This window comes from Clarias gariepinus, chromosome 22 (genome assembly GCF_024256425.1).
Source record: "Clarias gariepinus isolate MV-2021 ecotype Netherlands chromosome 22, CGAR_prim_01v2, whole genome shotgun sequence".
In the NCBI taxonomy this organism is placed as follows: domain Eukaryota; kingdom Metazoa; phylum Chordata; class Actinopteri; order Siluriformes; family Clariidae; genus Clarias; species Clarias gariepinus.
In genome coordinates, this window is record NC_071121.1 from 21872253 (window position 1) to 21891978 (window position 19726).

The window sequence follows — 19726 nt, forward strand, 5'->3', positions numbered from 1 at the left end:
ACGTTTTGCCAATTTGCTGTAGTTTATACTTACATTTTTGTTAGGCGTATTTGTTGTTATGCTGGTCACATGACTCGTTTTCGCAGGAGGTTATATGAAACACCAAAAGGTTCAAAACGCATTGAAATTCGTACACTGCCCCTCAACCGTCTCGCGAAGTACAGCGCTTTATTGGGAAGTCGCTAAATGTCGCCGTCACACACTATTTTGTATATTTGTTACGTTATTACGAAAAGATCAAGACACATGAGACAAGACAAACCCTCTTGAACTCGTTAAACTTAATAAAAAAAATCCGACAGTTATCTCTGTTATTGTCCCGGCATTCAGAGGAAACGCTGTAATTATTCTGCTAATTGTCTGCCTTCTACTGATTTTTAGTTATTTGTTTCCTTGTTTGTTTATTTTGTCTGTTGTTATTATTATTATTTTTTTTTTACATTTGCGTATACTGTATATCTTATGTTTATATTTTTTCTGTGTTAATTTTGGACAGTTCATTATATAATTGTGTTTACACCTGAAAATTATACTTTTATTCTTAATAATAGTACTTAATAATAATAATAATAATAAAAGACATGACATTGTAAAAAAAAAAAGCAGTGGGAGAAACAGGCAAGAAGAGTCAGTAATATCCAGACTAAGGTTCGGACAGAACAGGTTAAACAGCACATTATTTCAAATGGGAAAACACATGACAGGATAATGTGAATATTGTGGACAGGAGGAAATGTTCGAGCTGATTTGTTCAAAATATGATGGTGAAAAGCACACAAACTGAGAGACATAAAAGTCCAATTTAACCTACATTAACTATTACAAAAGCATAAAGGAAATAAATGACAATTTTTTGACACAGTATCTCAAGAATGTGATGGAGAGAATCTAAAGAAAAAATAAAGTTGTTTTTTTTGCTACTAGATCAGAGAGGATCCTGCTCCACACTCCATTGCCACAGGGGGCAGTAATACCCCTTTACATTGTTTGCCAACTGGCATAAAACACCAAAAGAGGAGGAAGAAAAAGCCTCAGCCTGCGTTCCATTCCTAAGTGTATTCCACTGGTGCTCCTAATCCCGGCTCCGTTTGCAGAGAATATTCGTGGAGGGAACTCCCATCGGCAAAATTCCCCCATTTGGAACACCCTGCAAAGTCACCAGAGCAGACGTCACTTCCTCCGTGCGTTACCATGGTAAGATAAGACCCTCGGATACTTGTTGCTGCTGTGATAATAATTTCACACTACGGACATTAAATATTTAATATTTATTGAAACAAAACTGATACCATTATAAAACATACTATTGAAACGTGTGTAACTTGCAAATAAATGATTGATTAATTATAATAATTGATTAAATATGTACGGAGATTTATTTATTTTATATTTAAATCCTTATAATACTAAGGATTTTCTAATCATATTAAAATTTTATTTTTGTGTCCTTTTAATTTGATGTCTTCAATAATAATGATAATAAATATGTAAATCCTTTTTTCGAGCTACATTTTTTTCACGTTCCAGCGAGACGCAGTGACTGATGGGACATTTTTCCTTTCCTTTTTCCGGTGAAGTGAAGACCTGTTGTTCACTCGTTCCCTACACTGTTCGCAGTTCCCTTTAAACTGAACATTTTCGCTCCCTGCAGTTTGGAATCACACTTAACATGGCTAAACACCCTGTGTAGTATTACTTCGCAGGGTACTTCAGGTCGATCGGAACGCACCTTAGATGTGATGAGGAGGGGATCTTCTGTATGCTAACTCTAAGCTAAATCTTGTTAGCTAACTCAAAAATAATTAGACAAGGAAAAAACGTCTCTTTCCTGTGGGTCCCAGTCCATTCGGGTTTCCAGGAAAACGACTCGACAAAGTAGCAACCAAAAAAAGTGGATATTGAGGTCAATATCAAATTGTCAAAGAGGAAAGGTGTCGTGTGTAGCAAGGCAAAATAACAGTGGCAACAAAAGTGAGATAATGAACCAACGGGGAAACATTTGCATTTAATATCAAACAAAGTATATATGATCAAGAGGGAGGGGAGAGGGAATTGGAAGGATTAATTAGCAGACTAAGAAGTTTACACAGCAACACATATAGCATTCTATTTATAGTAGGCAAACTCTGTGATGTATGCAATGAAAGTGAGACTGCTGAGCATGTATTGCTCTCATGCAGGAAACATATGCAGTAGAGGCTAGACGTGGTGGCCCAGCCCCAAGAACTAAAGAGAGTAGAGGGCAATGTTACAAGTCTTGCTAATGCTAGGAGAGACACAGTCAAACACGTTTGTCAGAAAGGTCTATAGCAACAGCAACATACAGATTTTTTTTTATATGCTTTTATAGGTGGGAGTGTTAGCACGTTAATATCAGATCCAAGAGGAGACTGGAACATCGTAGCATGGAAGATTTTAACACATTAATATACAGTGGTAAATAAACCAAATTTAATTTTTCCATAAGAAATAATGGAGACTTAAATTATTCGTTCTACAGCCCAAAAAATAAATACATAAAACTAATTAATACAAAATATTAAGTAAAAATAAAACAAATTAACCTGCTCTTTACCTTTCAAAAAAGTAAAATATAAATCTCGGCAGATAATCGTTTCCCTTTGTGCACGCGGCGCTGTGTATGTAGGTGCACGTGTGTGTGAGGCTAGAGTAAGTGGAAGAATGAAGAAGAATGTTCAATTATTTGTCACATGACAGTGAAAGAAGACAGTGAAATGTCTTTTTTGCATATCCCAATTAGCAAACTGGGGTCAGAGCGCAGGGTCAGCCAGCTTACAGCGCCCTTGGAGCAGATAGGGTGAAGGGCCCCGACCTTCCGATCAGTAACCCAGTAACCCACAGCCTTAACCGACTGAGCCACCACTTGCTCTTGCTTTCCCCTTACAGAACAAACATATATTGCAATACATTAGGAAATATATTTCAATTTGCAATATATGGATGGATAACCTATTGCTATATTTTAATTTATATATTTTAAAATACATTGCTGTGCAAACAAAACTGTATTACATTACTGCATACTGCTATATGTTAATTGAAACAGAGTTTTTTTTAAATAAGATAAGCAAGGTCCAAGCTCCAAATAATTTTTTGCATTATATAGCCATATGGATATAGATCCATATGGCTATATGGATTTTCCTGATGCCCGAAAAATAAGTTCCCCACACTTTAATTTGAAAATTAAGACTTTAATTTTGTTCCCCACACTTTAATTTGAATTAATATTATTATATTATATATATATATTGCTTATTTAAATATATATATTGCTTATTTGAATATATATATATATATATATATATATATATATATATATATATATATTAATTCAAATTAAAGTGTGGGGAACAAAATTAAAGTCTTAATTTTCAAATTAAAGTGTGGGGAACTTATTTTCCAGGCATCAGGAAAATCTGTTCCCCCCCCCACTTCAAGTTCAAGTAGGCTTTATTGTCATTACAATCATATACAGTTAGTACACAGTGAAACGAAACAACGTTCCTCCAGGACCAAGGTGCTACATGCAACATAAATTTACAACATAAGTTAACAGAAACACTAAACTAGCTAACCAAGAGGCCTAGTTAGCTGCCTAGCAAAGACAAGACAGAAAGACCTAACATAGATTACAACATAAATTAACAAAAACTAACTAGCTAGGTATAACTACAGGTTTTATAGACAACATAAAGTGCACGTGCAAATGTGCAAACAAGAGCAACATCAAAGTGACAGTGCGCAACCACGACATAACAGAACATAAAATATGGTGTTGAGGTAGTGGGTAAACATAAACATTCTTTAGCACAGCAGCAAGAATTGAGGAATTAGTGCAAAAAGTAGTCCAGTAATGATCATTGTGCAAAAGAGATAAACAGTGAAGCATTTACAGGTTGGTGTGTACGATAATTTGGTGGTGTAGGTCAGTGTGTCTGCACTTGTGTTGATTAGTCAGTCCAGTCCCAATATTTTGAGGTTGTTGAGTTAAGCTGAGTGATAATGTTTGTGTTTGTGTTTATCAGTCCAGTCCCTTTTTGTTGAGGAGACGGATGGCTTGTGGAAAAAAGCTGTTGCGCAGTCTGGATGTGTGTGCCCGAATGCTTCGGTACCTTTTTCCAGATGGCAGGAGTGTGAAGTGTGTGTGAGAGGGGTGTGTCCTATCAGCCACAATGCTGGTGGCTTTGTGGATGCAGCGTGTGGTGTCTTTAATAGAGGGGAGAGAGACCCCGATGATCTTCTCCGCTGTCCTCACTATCTGCTGTAGGGTCTTGCGGTCCGATATGGCACAATTCCCAAACCAGACAGTGATGCAGCCGCTCAGGATGCTCTCGATAGTCCCTCTATAGAAGGTGGTCAGGATCGGTGGTGGAAGCTGGGCCTTCCTCAGTCTTCTCAGAAAGAAGAGACGCAGTTGGGCTTTCTTGTGTAGGGAGCTGGTGTTGAGGGACCAGCCGAGGTCCTTCTCTAGGTGGACACCCAGGAATTTGGTGCTATCAACGATTCCCACCGAGAAGCCGTTGATGCTCAGCGGAGAATGGTCGCCTTGTGTCCTCCTAAAGTCCTCCTAAAGTCAACAACCATTCCTACTGGCTGTGGAAGTATTAGGGATGTCTGAAACTGATTAGAGATATGTGTGCCCGTAGCAAAGATAAAATAGTGATCCGAATGTTTTAAAAAACACTTTCTTTTCAATTAAAGCATGGGAAACGTATTTTCCTGGGCATCAGGAAAATGGGTTTTCCTTCTACTACTGGCTTTGGAAGTATCATGGATGTCTGAATTTGCCTCAGAGACATGTGTGCTTATGTAATACAGTGAGATGATGTTTTTTAAAAAAAACTATTTTTAACAAGAGACTCCTGGAAATCAATTCACCCAGTTAACATTTGTAATAAACTTCAAGTTTTCATACTTTGTGAAATTAAAGAAAAAGAACCAATTCAGATACATTATTGAATGTAAAAATGCTATTATAATATGTGCTGTGCCAATTATGTATGTCCGTTTTATCATGGATATCCATACAGTACATCATGGACTTCAGGATATCATGTTTCCCCATCATATGCGGGTGCTAAGGTAGGTAGGTAGGTAGATAGGTAGGTACTGTAGGTAGATAGATAGATAGATAGATAGATAGATGTGAATAAGATGAATAATTATGAGTGTGGTGTCCTATAATTTCTGTACCTGTGTGTTTGTTAATTCACAAAGTTCGTAAAAACACTTAAAAACGAGAGAAAAACTGTTAAAATTCTCATTCGCCTTCTCAGTGTTAGGTAGCAAGTGACGTCATGATTTGAATCTGCGCGCGCAGTGCGCGCGACCGGGGAAACATAGGGAAACAAAATTTCCCGGAACACCGGCACAGTGTCTAATTACTAAGTGCGAGCGCACACAAAACGCAATGAGAAAGAAAATAGATTTTTAACCTCTGTATTGAGAGAGTGTAAACAGTACACGCGTGCACAGATGTCGATTATACCAGTAAGAGAGACGAGCATTAAGACCCAGCAGGGGAGATGATTCCACAGCGCAAGAGAGAGAAAAACGGTTGGCTCAGTTGTGATCACGTGACACTCGGCATCAAAGCAAGAAGCACATGCGTGAAACATGATACTCGGTGCTCCAAGACAATGCTCGTTTTTCAAGTTAAATTTTATAAAAAATCTTCACTCGACTTGCGGAACACTCGTAAACCACGTTACTCATAATCCGAGGTGGCGTGCATGGAAGTATAATAGCATTGAAAGACATCAGGTCATGTCTGCCTATATGCAGCTGAACCCAGAGAGAAAAGACTGGCTGTATATTATATTGAAGCTACAGTTTACTAACAGAGACAGAATATGTATCTAATATACAATGTATTTGTAATGAAGTGGAAAGGTAGAAATCTATTTACTTTGCCACTGTTATTAGTTTTTTTAATTGGATAAAATAATTCTATAATATTTACAAATTATTATTTGCTATTATTTTTCATTATTGTAAAATTATATTTTAGTATTTTGCACTAAATTATATCTTTTGAACATTTTGTTGCTAAATCTAGTGATAAATTTGCTAAGTTGGCTGCACTGTATCCCAATTTCCGATCAATAGAATACTTTGGCCATACCTGCTGACCTCTGATAAGATGGCCATATTGAATAGTGCTATATAAAAATAAACTAAAGAATCACCTGAGATTAAGACTAAGTAGTTTTAATGGAATCACATTAAATGGAGCTGACAGTACTGGGATCTTTTTAGCATTAATATAAAAGGTAGGGGATACATAAAAAAACATTTGGTTAAAAAAATTTTGTCTCATGAATGTACTGTATGATTGTTTAAATCACCACAGTCAAGCAAATCAAGTCACGATCGACATGGACAACAGTGTGACATACTGTCACAGACCAAACGCATGATTAGTTATGTTACATTATTATTTCTGCATGATCTACACAACTTGTACACCTATGCAATATTACCACATATTGCATTTTGTAAATATAAGTAAAGAGTCTCTGTATGTCTCTCATATAGCTGTGTTAGCAATTAAGACAATGTATTTAAAACACAGTAATCTCAGTAATCTTTAACTAAAATGTTAAAAGTTACATAATATTTTAAAATATAAATCTTTTTGAAATAAAAACACAACTGAAAGGGTTTGGAATAACCAAGTCTCACAATAATAACTGTAAAATAATAATAAAAAAGCATTATGCAAATAAACATTTTATTATACATACATACATACATACATACATACATACATACAATACATAAATAACCAGTCAAATGTTTGGACACAAGTTTGCATTTCTTTCATATTTTTCATATTCTCAGAATTGCATAATTTGGATTGCATAAAGAAATGAAAATTGAAAAAGACCATGGAATTAGAAGGTGTGTCCAAACTGTTGACTCATAGTACACAAAAAACCTTACATAATACATACAGAATTTATACACCAGATTGTATATAAACAGGAATTTAAACCTTCAGTATTTTTACTTAAAATTTTGTTTAGATTACACTAAGAAACAAATGTCTCAGTAGTCTTATGCAGGATAGAAAACTCTGCCTAATACATGCCAGAGAGCTGTGTCAGAAAGGGTTTATCTTTTTTATTTAGATTAAGGCACTTCCACAACATACAAATATATTATGCTTTTTTACATTCAAATAAGATTTCGTTAATACTATAGCAGCTATAAGGCAAATAAGACAAAATTCCCAACTCCCTCTTTTGGGGTCTGATTTGCAATTTACTTTTACAAGTTGTCAGGTGCATTGTGGAACGAACAATTATTAAGGAGTGGACTTTCCAGTGACAAATGTCTATATGTGGACATAAGTATGTGGACACCCCTCCTAATTGAGTTGGTAACTCCATATTACTATTGTTTTAGAATAGATGTGACCAAAAGCACGTGGCCACATAGTGCACAAGTCTGTAAAAGTTAATTATAATAGTAAGTAATTTGAAACAAACTTTGCACTACTGAATTTGGATACCATAGCTGGTCCAAACTACTGTTATTCTACAAGGACCAGAAAAAGATTATGGTGGTTAAAGACTTTTCATTAATTTCCATTATTCATATTTTTAAACTTTAATATGCAACACATTTATATTCTTTTATACTTTATGGCAAGAAAAGAATGTCATTGAGAAGCATTTAAGCAAAACTTTATGTGGGTTTCTCTTTATTTGTGCACTTATTTAATTTAGCCTATTTAAAAGAAATATATACTAATCCAAAGTAAAAAAAAAACAAACAAAAAAAAAAACAAACACATGGTTCTCCACTAAATTATTACTTTTAATTAGAATTTTTAAAACCCTTTTTCCTCTGCATTGCTTGTTGAGTTCGGTATCAAATATTTTACAACGGCAGTGTTTTGCTAAGACTACAACACTACATTTTTTTTTACATGTGCAGTCAAAACTGTGAAAACAACTTAACACTTTATTTTGACAAAATCTGATGATCACTAATATTAAATAACTTAAAACACACAAACCATCTATATACTGTAAATGAGTAATTGAAGTGCAAATTGGTGCAGATGCTCAGCATCGTTAAAGCTAAAGTTATGACAGCTTAAGAAAATCTAGATCTAAGTGCGAATTGATTAATGATAATATTAATCTATACAATTTATGAAAAATACGAGAAAAGCACAGATGAATAGATCTGCTCCTCAATTTGCCATTAGTCAGAATTAGTGCTCTGGTCCTGGGGGGGAGAAAGTACAATAGGTGATCTAAAGCACAAGTGTTAATATTGTGACATGCATGCTTCTAGGCAGTGCTATACTGTAAAGATTGCACTCTAACCTTTATAGAGATATTCTGATAATTATTTACCTTGCAACCACACTAATATTTCAAGATGCTCTTATATTTTCATATATATCTGTGTAGCCATGTGTTATGCTGCAAAAGTCCAGCACTGATCACTGGCTGAATATTCAGCTATGTTTCTATTCAGCTATTCGAAGCCTCTACTTTCTACCAACCCAAAGCCGGATGCACAATTCAGTGTGTATTTCAGTTACCCTTTCCCAGGAAACAATATAGGGTTCAATTTAATTCACAATTGACCGTTGAAAAAATGGGTTTTAAATGTCCTTTTCCTTTATAAGGTAGGACTGAAGTTAAATCAGAGTGTCAAGAAAACAATATAATTATTTGTTTTTACATTATGAACAGAAAATGTGACTGTTCAATAATTTTGATTTAATTTTAATAATGCATGATTTATGTATATGGATGATCTATGTATAATAGCTCTACTTGTTTTGTCTTTTTCTCCAACTTCATAATCGTGTGCTTGGGAGTTTCTCAAGACACCCAAAATATACTTAAAGAGGCGAACAATCATTCAGTCCACTTAAAAGCATATGGGTAGACACATGTTTTTGTTAAATTTCTTTTTAAATATTTTAAGATTGCATAGATGACAGCCATGAGCCCAAAAACATAGGACACTTTAGAAGAATAGTTCCTATTCGTTCCTTATCTGTTCAATATCCATAGTCTTCAGTGTGGAATATATGCATGTTTTATTGCTCTCATCTTCGTATTCTAAAATTCTTATCTCATTTGTCAGTACTTTTGTCCTTTTTATCTTTTCATCTGTTTACCCAGTTTTCCCAATCAATTTACTGTTAATAAATTATCTGACAACTCTCTCGCTTTTAAATCTACAACAAATCCTTATTTCACATCAACAATTCAAGAACAGCTAACAAGGTAAATAAATGCTTTTTCATTTCAACTAAAAATGCAACCTAAGAATTAATCTTCCTGATCCTGTCATGTACTTGATAAATATATTTTCCTTAACAGTTTGCTAATGGTAAAATCATCTGTAGTGACTGTTTAGATGAATGAAGAGAACAGCCTTAATTTTTCATATGAACTCATACAAATGTTACACTTACCTAGAAGGACAACAATGGATGCAAGGAAAGCTATTATAGTGATGCCTGTAAAAAAGACAGTTACTTATCAAAATATGTACAGGTTTTATGTTATTAACATGAAATATGATTGATTTCAAAAGTATTTCTTTTCATGGTGGATTTAAATAAATATGGAATGGTTAAAAAACTATCAGCTTTAAAAATACTAATTACATGAAAGGAAATTGTATCTCTTACCATATGATGGGTGAGATGTGGTGGATGAATTTGTAACTAGAAAAAAACCAACAAAACAAAATAAAGACTATAGCATATAATACATGTGCGTGCAAATTTTTTCTATTTTTTTTTAGGTGTCTCACACTTTACAACTGCAAAAGGAACAGCAATGTGAACTATTAAAATATATTAAACAACAATGGATGCAAGGAAAGCTATTATAGTGATGCCTGTAAAAAAGACTTATCAAAATATGTACAGGTTTTATGTTATTAACATGAAATATGATTGATTTTAAAGTACATGGTTAAATTATATATATTTTAAGTAGTTTAAAAGTATTTTTTTTTCATGGTGGATTTAAATAAATATGGAATGGTTAAAAAACTATCAGCTTTAAAAATACTAATTACATGAAAGGACAGTGTATCTCTTACCATATGATGGGTGAGATGTGGTGGATAAATTTGTAACTAGAAAAAAAACAACAAAACAAAATAAAGACTATAGCATATAATACATGTGCGTGCAAATTTTTTATTTTTTTTTAGGTGTCTCACACTTTACAACTGCAAAAGGAACAGCAATGTGAACTATTAAAATATATTAAACAACAATGGATGCAAGGAAAGTTATTATAGTGATGCCTGTAAAAAAGACAGTTACTTATCAAAATATGTACAGGTTTTATGTTATTAACATGAAATATGATTGATTTTAAAGTACATGGTTAAATTATATATATTTTAAGTAGTTTAAAAGTATTTTTTTTTTCATGGTGGATTTAAATAAATATGGAATGGTTAAAAAACTATCAGCTTTAAAAATACTAATTACATGAAAGGACAGTGTATCTCTTACCATATGATGGGTGAGATGTGGTGGATAAATTTGTAACTAGAAAAAAAACAAAACAAAATAAAGACTATAGCATATAATACATGTGCGTGCAAATTTTTAATTTTTTTTAAATCTAGCTTGCTCGAGTAAATGAAACAAGTTAAATTTTACCTACATACAGAATACATCAGCCTTTGGGCTTATAACTTTCCACTTCTGCGTCCAACTGTTTTTAATAGCCTTTAACTTTTACTGTTACTTTTATCATTTAAAAAATTGGTCCACATATAATGTACCTTCAATCCAGCTATATTCTGAATCAGTACGTGAATGAACACAACATTGGGGTATACTGAACTAAGGAAAATGAAGGGAGGAAACAACATGCAATATGGCACTGCTTAACAAGCCTATGTAATTGTATGTGGATATAGTGGATGTAAAGAGATTCACAAGAGTTTTCTAAAGGTGAACAGATATTACAAGATTGAATGCAATACATTACCATGCTACATAAAATAAATTAATATTTTTTTACATTGTGGAATAATTATGTGACTACATAAGGTAAATGGAGTCTTTATTCTCAGTCATATATTTGTGGATTCCACGATTGATATCTGTCCAGGGTGTACCCTGCCCCATTTCCTGGGATAGGCTCCAGGCCCCCCGCAACCCTGTATACAGGATTAAGCGGTATAAATGAGTGACTGAGTAACTATTCTATTGCCATGTCAGAATCTCAAGATTACAAAACTCTGATTAATCTTACTGATGCACTTAGGAGGACGTGGATTCCATCCATTTACTTCACAGACCAGGTAACCATCTCCTTCCATGGTGTATCCTTTATTACACTCATATCGGACAAAATCCTTATAGCCATAGGGTGGTGATTTTCCTTCAACTCTAATTGCGTTTGCAATGTTAGGTGTCTCACACTTTACAACTGCAAAAGAAACAGCAACATGACTTTAAAAAATGAAACAGTATGTTTTATGGCAAATCTTGACTCTTAACTGAGATCAACAACCTTCAACATAACTCACTTAAACACTGAGGAGGAGAAGGGAAGCTTCCATTTGCCAAACAAGTTATTGTTGATTCTCCAACCAGAGTGTAACCTTTACTACAAGAGTATGTGACTGCCTGATTATAATTATAGAATTCCGCGATGGGGTCATATGTGCCGTTCTGTATAGTGGGAGGTGGTTCACATTTCACAGCTAAAAAAAAAAAGCAATTGATTTAAACATGCTGTTTCCAATAGTTTGTAAGATTTCTTTTTCTTTCACCTCCATTACCTTCACACACAGGGTCTCTTCCATCCCATCCATTTTCACGACAATTTCTAGTTTTTTGTCCAACAAGTGAATATCTACAAATACATAATTAACATGCTCTAAATACACCTTTACAATCTGTAGCCTTTCATGATTTCACATGTGAATACAGGTGCAGATAAACACAATGCAATGCAGATAAAGACTTTAAAAACAAAAGATCAGAATAACTTTACCCTTCATTACATTCTGCGACAGCAGTCGCACCAAAAATATTTCCATCTGGATAAGTATACTTCCCATTGGGAATGTCAGGAAGAGGTCCACAATTTTCTAAAAGTGAACAAATAGTATAAAATTGAGTGCAACAGTTCTTACATTACCATGCTACAAAAAATACATTAATATCTTCTTTATACATGTTTTGGGATAATTACATGACTACATTTGTTAAATTAGATCTTTACTGTCTTATATGTATTTGTGGATTCCACGATCGATATCTGACACCAGTTACAAGTACAGTATGTATAATTTACATGTATATTTATTTGTTTAGCACATTTTGATCAGATTTAAGCCTTTAAAACTTATGTGCAAGTTTTGTTTATTTTTGTGGCTTTCATGGTACTCCTAAGCAATGCATGTGCGATTTAATTAACCAAGAAATCAATTTGCAACAAATAAGCAACTAAAAAATGAATGAATTATTTAATTTAGCTCCAAAAAGGAAAGGTTAGATACACAGACATTTTTAAAGAAAACTTTTGGGAACATTTTAGGAATAGGAAAATGTCTATAAAGTAAATTACTTGTGCCATTAAGCTACAGTTTGGTCCCGTTGTTTCCAACACAGGTGATTGTCTTGGAAGCTGATAAATCTACAGGCTCAGTATAACACTTGAATGTTACAGGGATACCATTTAAAGAATGTCTGATTTCCCAAATCATTGTGAAAAGATCAAATTAAAATTTGAACATATAGTAAAAAGAAATATAACACAAATACTGATAGAAAAGCTTGCAAAAAATCTCTAATTGGCCATTTCACAATATACCAATGGGACTTACACCATACCACAAAGGCTCATGCAGAGTGTGTTAAGTGGTACTACTTATGTGATTTAAAAGCTATTGTGGAACTCACTTGGGAAAACCTGACTTTGGTGAGACTTGTGTAAAGTCATTGACCATTTGGAAAAGTGGGAGCATATTCTTTGCAATACATTAACGTGAAGTACTGTTGAGCAGATATACAGTAGGATAGAGATTTTGCTCAAGAAACTTCAGTTCAGCTATGTTCGTGGATTTTATGTTATGTCACTTATAAATAATCTTTATTTTCCAGTTTAACAGTGTTACAAGTCAATATGTTGTATGCTCACACTGAAGGGAGATTGTAATATTAGAGACGAGCTTTATCAACGCTTAGATCCTACTTAGGAAAAGCTTATAATTACATAATATATTTTTAACCCAAAGTAACTATTCTATTATTATGTCAGAATCTCAAGATTACAAAAAAACTGATTAATCTTACTGATGCATTTAGGAGGAGGTGGATTCCATCCGTTTAAATCACAGACCAGGTAACCTGTTCCTTCCATGGTGTATCCTGTATTACACTCATATCGGACAAAATCCTTATAGCCATAGGGTGGTGATTTTCCTTCAACTCTAATTGCGTTTGTAATGTTAGGTGTCTCACACTTTACAACTGCAAAAGAAACAGCAACATGACTTTAAAAAATGAAACAGTATGTTTTATGGCAAATCTTGACTCTTAACTGAGATCAACAACCTTCAACATAACTCACATAAACACTGAGGAGGAGAAGGGAAGCTTCCATTTGCCAAACAAGTTATTGTTGATTCTCCAACCAGAGTGTAACCTTTACTACAAGAGTATGTGACTGCCTGATTATAATTATAGAATTCCTCGATGGGGTCATATGTGCCGTTCTGTATAGTGGGAGGTGGTTCACATTTCACAGCTAAAAAGAAAGCAATTGGTTTAAACATGCTGTTTCCAATAGTTTGTAAGATTTCTTTTTCTTTAACGTCCATTACCTTCACACACAGGGTCTCTTCCATCCCATCCATTTTCACGGCAATTTCTAGTTTTTTGTCCAACAAGTAAATATCTACAAATACATAATTAACATGCTCTAAATACACCTTTACAATCTGTAGCCTTTCATGATTTTACATGTGAATACAGGTGCAGAAAAACACAATGCAATGCAGATAAACTTAAAGACTTTAAAAACAAAAGATCAGAATAACTTTACCCTTCATTACATTCTGCGACAGCGGTTGCACCAAACAGATTTCCATCTGGATAAGTATACTTCCCATTGGGAATTTCAGAAAGAGAGCCACAAGACTTTTCTAAAAGTGAACAAATAGTACAAAATTGAATGCAAAAGGTCTTAAATGGCCATGCTACAAAAAATAGATTAATATCTTTCTTATATGTGTTTTGTAATAATTACATGACATCTGTTAAATTGGCTATTTATTATTACTCATATAAAGACATGTGCAAGTTATGGTATAAATAACTTTTATTTTACTCATTGTCTATGCATTTGTATTTAAATTAAAAAGAAATTTTAATTGTTTAAATTGTTTTCTGTTTCCAAAAGAAAACAGAAAACAAAAATAAAAAACATTGTTTAATTAGCATCAAAACACAAAAGAAATGGCACAAAAAAATTTGGTACACAGACATCCTATAATATAATCTGATGAATGTAAAAAAATATTATATAAGAAGAATTACTTGTGCAATTTAGATCCAGTTTGGTCCATTCGGTTCCAACACAGGTGATTGTCTTGGAAGCTGATGAAATCACAGGAACATAGCCAGTAGAACACTTGAATGTAATAGTGGAACCATTTGTGAATGTCTGGTTGCTGACGTCATTGATTATAACCATGTTCTCCCCGACACTGGGTCTCCCACATTGTCCTAAAAAGATAAAAAAATATATATAGTATATATAGTAAAAAGTAATATAGGACCAATACAGATAAAACAGCTAAAGAAAAATCTCCAATTGGCCATTCCAAAACCTAAAGGAGACAAAGTAAGGGAGGGTTATTTTTTTTAATGGATGTAAAAGCTATTGTAAAAGTCATTTGTGCAAACCAAACTGGTGAAATTAGTATAAAGTCATTAGATTCTTGAATCAGTTGGAGCACACTGTCTGGATTATACCAGGTTTAACTCATTTGCCAGACACTTTTATCCAAGGTAAAGTACTTATAAGCAGATTAAGGTTAAGAGCCTTGCTTAAAAGCCTTCACTTCACTGGATTTTTATTTTATATACATATATAAATTCAAATTAAAATACATTTTGTGGTAGAAAGATTTTTAGGGTAAATAATCCACCGCTTTCTTTTTTATTTTTCCTGCAACAGTATTTCACATGTGCTGATGAGGTGTTTAGAATATGTCTGAAAACGTGTCGACCCAAATGGAGATCAACTGGACATTGTGGAAGTGACACTGTAACTACCTTACAACATGGTCATTAATACGCTACACACATAAACATCCAAACGTGAGTGTTATTCAGAGTAGCAAAAAAGAGTATTCAGGCACTGTAACTTGCATATATACTGTAAATGTATTCTTTAGTTATTTTAAATCGAGCAAAAGAAAAATGAAAAAGTTGGTGCATCCTTATTGGCAAGGTTAAGCATTGATTGAGTCATACAAATTCAGTTGACGTCAAACCCTACCTGTATTATTGTGACGGAATGAATTCAAATTCCAGTACAGTGTTCTTATAAAGTTCCAATATTGCAACACAAATAGGAGCAACTCCTTGTTGAGCTCATAAAATAGAATTTATTCGATACCAAGCATAGTTATGTGACATTAATCACATTGGCACTTACTGTATTCATTAAAGTTACATAGCAATAAGTGTGAGCAGTCAAAAGGTTGTAGGAAACAAACATGTCTGACTAAACCTCCATTACACTGACTCATGTGGGTCTCAAGGTCTTCAAAAAAATCAGGTGAATGCAGTATGAGCTTGTATAACTTGGCAGATAAACAGTAGAAACCGGCAAGGACATAGTTCTGTCCCTTAATGTCGAGCTGCCACACATTTACTGCCTTGCTGCAACATTAATGGAGTTCTCACACCGTCCTTTCCAGGCTATGACCATGGTAGGTCCAAATCACGGTGTAGAAGACCACATTAGTTCAAATTAAATTCTTCTGGTGTTCATCACATTTATTTCATGTCAATATTAGCATGTCAATGTAATGTCCGGAGAATTAAGTCATACTTAAATTATAATTGACATCATCTTCTTTCATATTTTCAAGATTTTATAATTAAAAAATCTATTATAATCTAATTCTATTATAAAATTCTATTATAATCTATTATAATCTCTATTATAATATAATTAGTAGATATATAAGAACTTGTACATAGCATAACAAACCTATAAATGAGCACAGTAAAAGGTTACTGTTAAGCAACTAATTGACAGAATATTTTACTGTTTTTTATGAATTGACAGTCACAACACTAATCGATTAAAGCTTTGAAATGTGCTTTACGAAAAGGTCTTTCAACTTCTTCCATCCTTCTTTCTTTCCTTTTCTTTCTTGTTCCTTCTTTCTTCTTTCTTACTTTAATTCCTTTTTTTCCTTCTTCTTTTCTTTATAATCAAAATATATTGGATTACTGTATTGTACTTGTACTTAATCATTAGTTTAGATTAATACTAAATAATAAAACAATGCCCTAATATTAACCAGATGTTAATGTGTGAATCGGTTGCTTTCCTAGAAACAGACCCTTTTCTATTCCAACATGATTGTGCCCCATTGTACAAAGCAAGTACTTTTAAGACATGGATTAAAGCTCAGAGCCCGGGCCGCCCAAGTATATTGACGAACCCCCCAGGTATATTTGCTCAGGCTTTTTAAAAATCTGTACTGAGAGGCAGTAAATGCAGTGGATTCCAGCTGCCATAAAATGAATAAATAGGGGAGTACTAACTTTCGCACATGATCTGTAAAGAAAATCAACATCTGTGTGGCAACACAGCCTTGGTCAATAACATATGCTTATATGGAAGTCCTGCCAGTGTGTGTTAGTGTGGGTGGCGTCAGACATTACATTGTGTACATTTGGGTTTTCTAAAATATTATAAACAACTAAACTTATCATTACTTTTAAAATATATAAATTGTAGTGTTTTAGAATATTGGATTAACGTCACAAAAATGTTAAAATTATTATTATTATAATTATTATTACTGGTCACAGAAACAATAACCATAAACAACATGAGATCCTATAAATTTGTGTTATTTCCATGCTTATGTGATCTATTAAAAAAAGAAATTAAGTAATGTGTATATAGCTGGTTGAATACAGAATTATGTCACTCTGTACTGCACAATCCTGACTCCAAATACTTTTGTCTTTGTAGTAAATATGTACTTTTATTTAAAAACATGAATAAATGAAGTAATAGCAAACTGAATAAAGTTGAAAACTGTTAAACATCTCTCTCTCACTCTCTCTCTCTAGAGATAGATAGATAGATAGATAGATAGATCTAGATATTTATGGTGTACAGTAATACTCAAGATCTCACCTTGGACTTCTGCAACCTTCATGAGAAATGTTAGGAGGATGAGCAGCGCGTACCACGGCGTGTCGCGCATCTTTTCTTCTTTAGCCCAGGAGAGAGATAAATAAGGGAATTCTGCTGCCAGAGTGGATAAAACAACACTACCTGTTACCTAAGGTTCCGGTTCCGTTTTTTTTTTTTTTTTTTTTTAACAAACGGAAAAACAGGTGTTGACAGACAGATACGCACACACATGCACGCACGCACGAACAATGGATATCACCCGCCTGTTATACTACAGGTTTATTATTAACCGATGGACCAGTTTATTATTAAACTATCTACGCTTATGCGGCTAAACAGTAATCACCTAAGCGTTTAGATACATAACTGGCACGAACTGATTTAAAACATGACTTTCATTATTATTATTCCAAAACTAAGTTAACCAGGTGTAAAAGGAAAAGTTATAATGTAAGGCTGTATTCTTTAGTTTCTAACGTCAACTACATTTAGAACGCATTTTGTAGAGAAAGGTGGCAAAGAAAATAACAACAACAATAATAATAAGTCGATAAGTCGAGTTATCTAAAGCAGAGATTTGCTGTGTTCGGGAAGTCTTACATTAGTGACGGTTAACACCGATACGCATACAGTACATCCTTATTTCGGCAACATTAGTTCATTCAGCAACCATAAATAAATAGATAAACAAATAAATGAAATATAACTAATAATCACCTATCGAAGGGCTTACCTTTACCGCTTATTCCGAACAGCTCGTCTGAACCCTCCCCAGATGTAGTAAGACTTTACGGAACGAGCGGTAACGTTACCTGAGTCAGCAGGTGGGCAGTGCTGTATTGTCGTGACCGTAATCATCAAAGGTTTCACTGCTTCCTCAACAATGACGCTGTGTGTTCAGATAAGAGTCTAGATCATGCATTTTTTATGGTGTATTCTGATTAACCCTGTCGCTATAGCTACATTCCACCTCGTCATGTTTTCATTAAATATTTTGTGAAAAAAAATCTTAACACCTTTTGCGCACCCTCTGTCACCAAACGAAAGCCCAAACACCTGATACTTTTTGTGGGGAGACGCTGAGTCACCATCATGAGGCAATATCGACATATGTAAAGTAAAAGTCACCTCAGAAACAAATTAAATCTGGCCATGTTGAAATATTTCTAAAGTGTGCCATGGTTCTGTTGGTAATTGTGTTAGTTGGTGTCGTGTTTCCTTTTTTTGTGTGAAAAGCTAGAGTTTGTTAAGCACATTGTTAATCGGCTAAAACATGGTATTGGTGCTAAAAAGTGTCTCACCAAAGTCAAAAAAAAATATTTTCAAATAACAGTGTCTTTCATAATACTTAATGCTCCTTATCTCTTGATCCATGCTTTTTGTAAATATGCATACACATGTATATTTATACCAGACAAAAAGAAACACATTTGCCAGTTTCATGCCCTTTTATGTAGTGTCCCTAACTTTTTTTTAAATTCAAATCTTTCAATGATCCTAATTGTCATTCAGATGAAACTTGGCCAATTTAGATTTCATATGACAAGACATAAACATGAAAAAAGATTATTATTCTAAAATGCAAAATTGTTAAGATAACGCAACATGAATTTGACATCTACTGTAAAACCCGATAAGATCAGAGTACTCCAATTTTATTTATTTTATTATCCAACTTAAATATTTTTATTACACTTTTAGTGTAGCATATGTAAATTTTTTATGTTTTCAATACTTATTGTTTTTAATTAAATACCATTAATATCTAAAATATTTTATTCAAGAAATAAACTGCTTTTGAATAACTCATAGCCTGATACATATTTGAGTTCAAAATACTAAAAAGAAGCACAAACAGAACTGTTATATTCTATAGATATAATTAAGGGGTTTTTATTTACTATTAAATTCTTTGTCTATTTTGTATGACTGTTTATATAAACAATGTAAACATGCAACAAATGAAATTAGAAACTGTTAAAACATTGATTACAATTACATTGTCATTATTTAGCAACAAGGCAAATCAAAAGAAATAAAATAAATAAAGCTTCTCCAAATATTATATTATATAATAATTATAGCAAATAAAAACGATAAACGAATAAGTCAAAACAGACAGAAAATAATACATACCTGATTTCTAAACAAAGTATTTGTTGCATTAAATATTCTGATCTAACAATCTTTGATTTATGATCTAACAACTTACCAAATGTTTAAATTACATGTTAAACAATATACACTTATAAACAACCTTTAAATAAACTAAATCTGATTACAAAAAT

The 19726-nt window shown here is 33.4% G+C and overlaps 1 protein-coding gene across 3 annotated transcripts; it reads right to left on the minus strand.

The window, feature by feature from the left end:
* Positions 1–6774: 6774 nt before the first annotated feature.
* LOC128510452 (membrane cofactor protein-like) lies at positions 6775–18303 on the minus strand. Of its 3 annotated transcripts, none has more exons than XM_053482735.1 (14): positions 18172–18303; positions 17439–17549; positions 14585–14773; positions 14091–14190; positions 13870–13943; positions 13617–13793; positions 13340–13516; positions 12036–12132; positions 11821–11894; positions 11566–11742; positions 11289–11465; positions 9695–9730; positions 9476–9520; positions 6775–8265 (listed from the first exon to the last, which is right to left on the minus strand). In XM_053482735.1, exons 2-14 carry the CDS (start codon positions 17506–17508, stop codon positions 8252–8254), a joined length of 1407 nt encoding a protein of 468 aa, XP_053338710.1. In that variant the 5' UTR covers positions 17509–17549; positions 18172–18303; the 3' UTR covers positions 6775–8251. The 3 variants fall into 3 exon arrangements, with proteins under 3 accessions (XP_053338710.1, XP_053338709.1, XP_053338711.1); XM_053482734.1 differs by having other exon boundaries at positions 17439–17552; XM_053482736.1 differs by lacking the exons at positions 11821–11894; positions 12036–12132 and having other exon boundaries at positions 17439–17552; positions 18172–18302.
* Between the last annotated feature and the right edge of the window lie 1423 nt (positions 18304–19726).

Coding starts and splice junctions, on each gene's coding strand:
- LOC128510452 (XM_053482735.1), bottom strand. CDS start 17,508: ATGCGCGACACGCCGTGGTACGCGCTGCTCATCCTCCTAACATTTCTC. Junction 13,794..13,869: donor AAGAGACCCTGTGTGTGAAG/GTAATGGACGTT, acceptor CTTTCTTTTTAG/CTGTGAAATGTGAACCACCT. Junction 13,517..13,616: donor TTCTCCTCCTCAGTGTTTAT/GTGAGTTATGTT, acceptor TTTCTTTTGCAG/TTGTAAAGTGTGAGACACCT.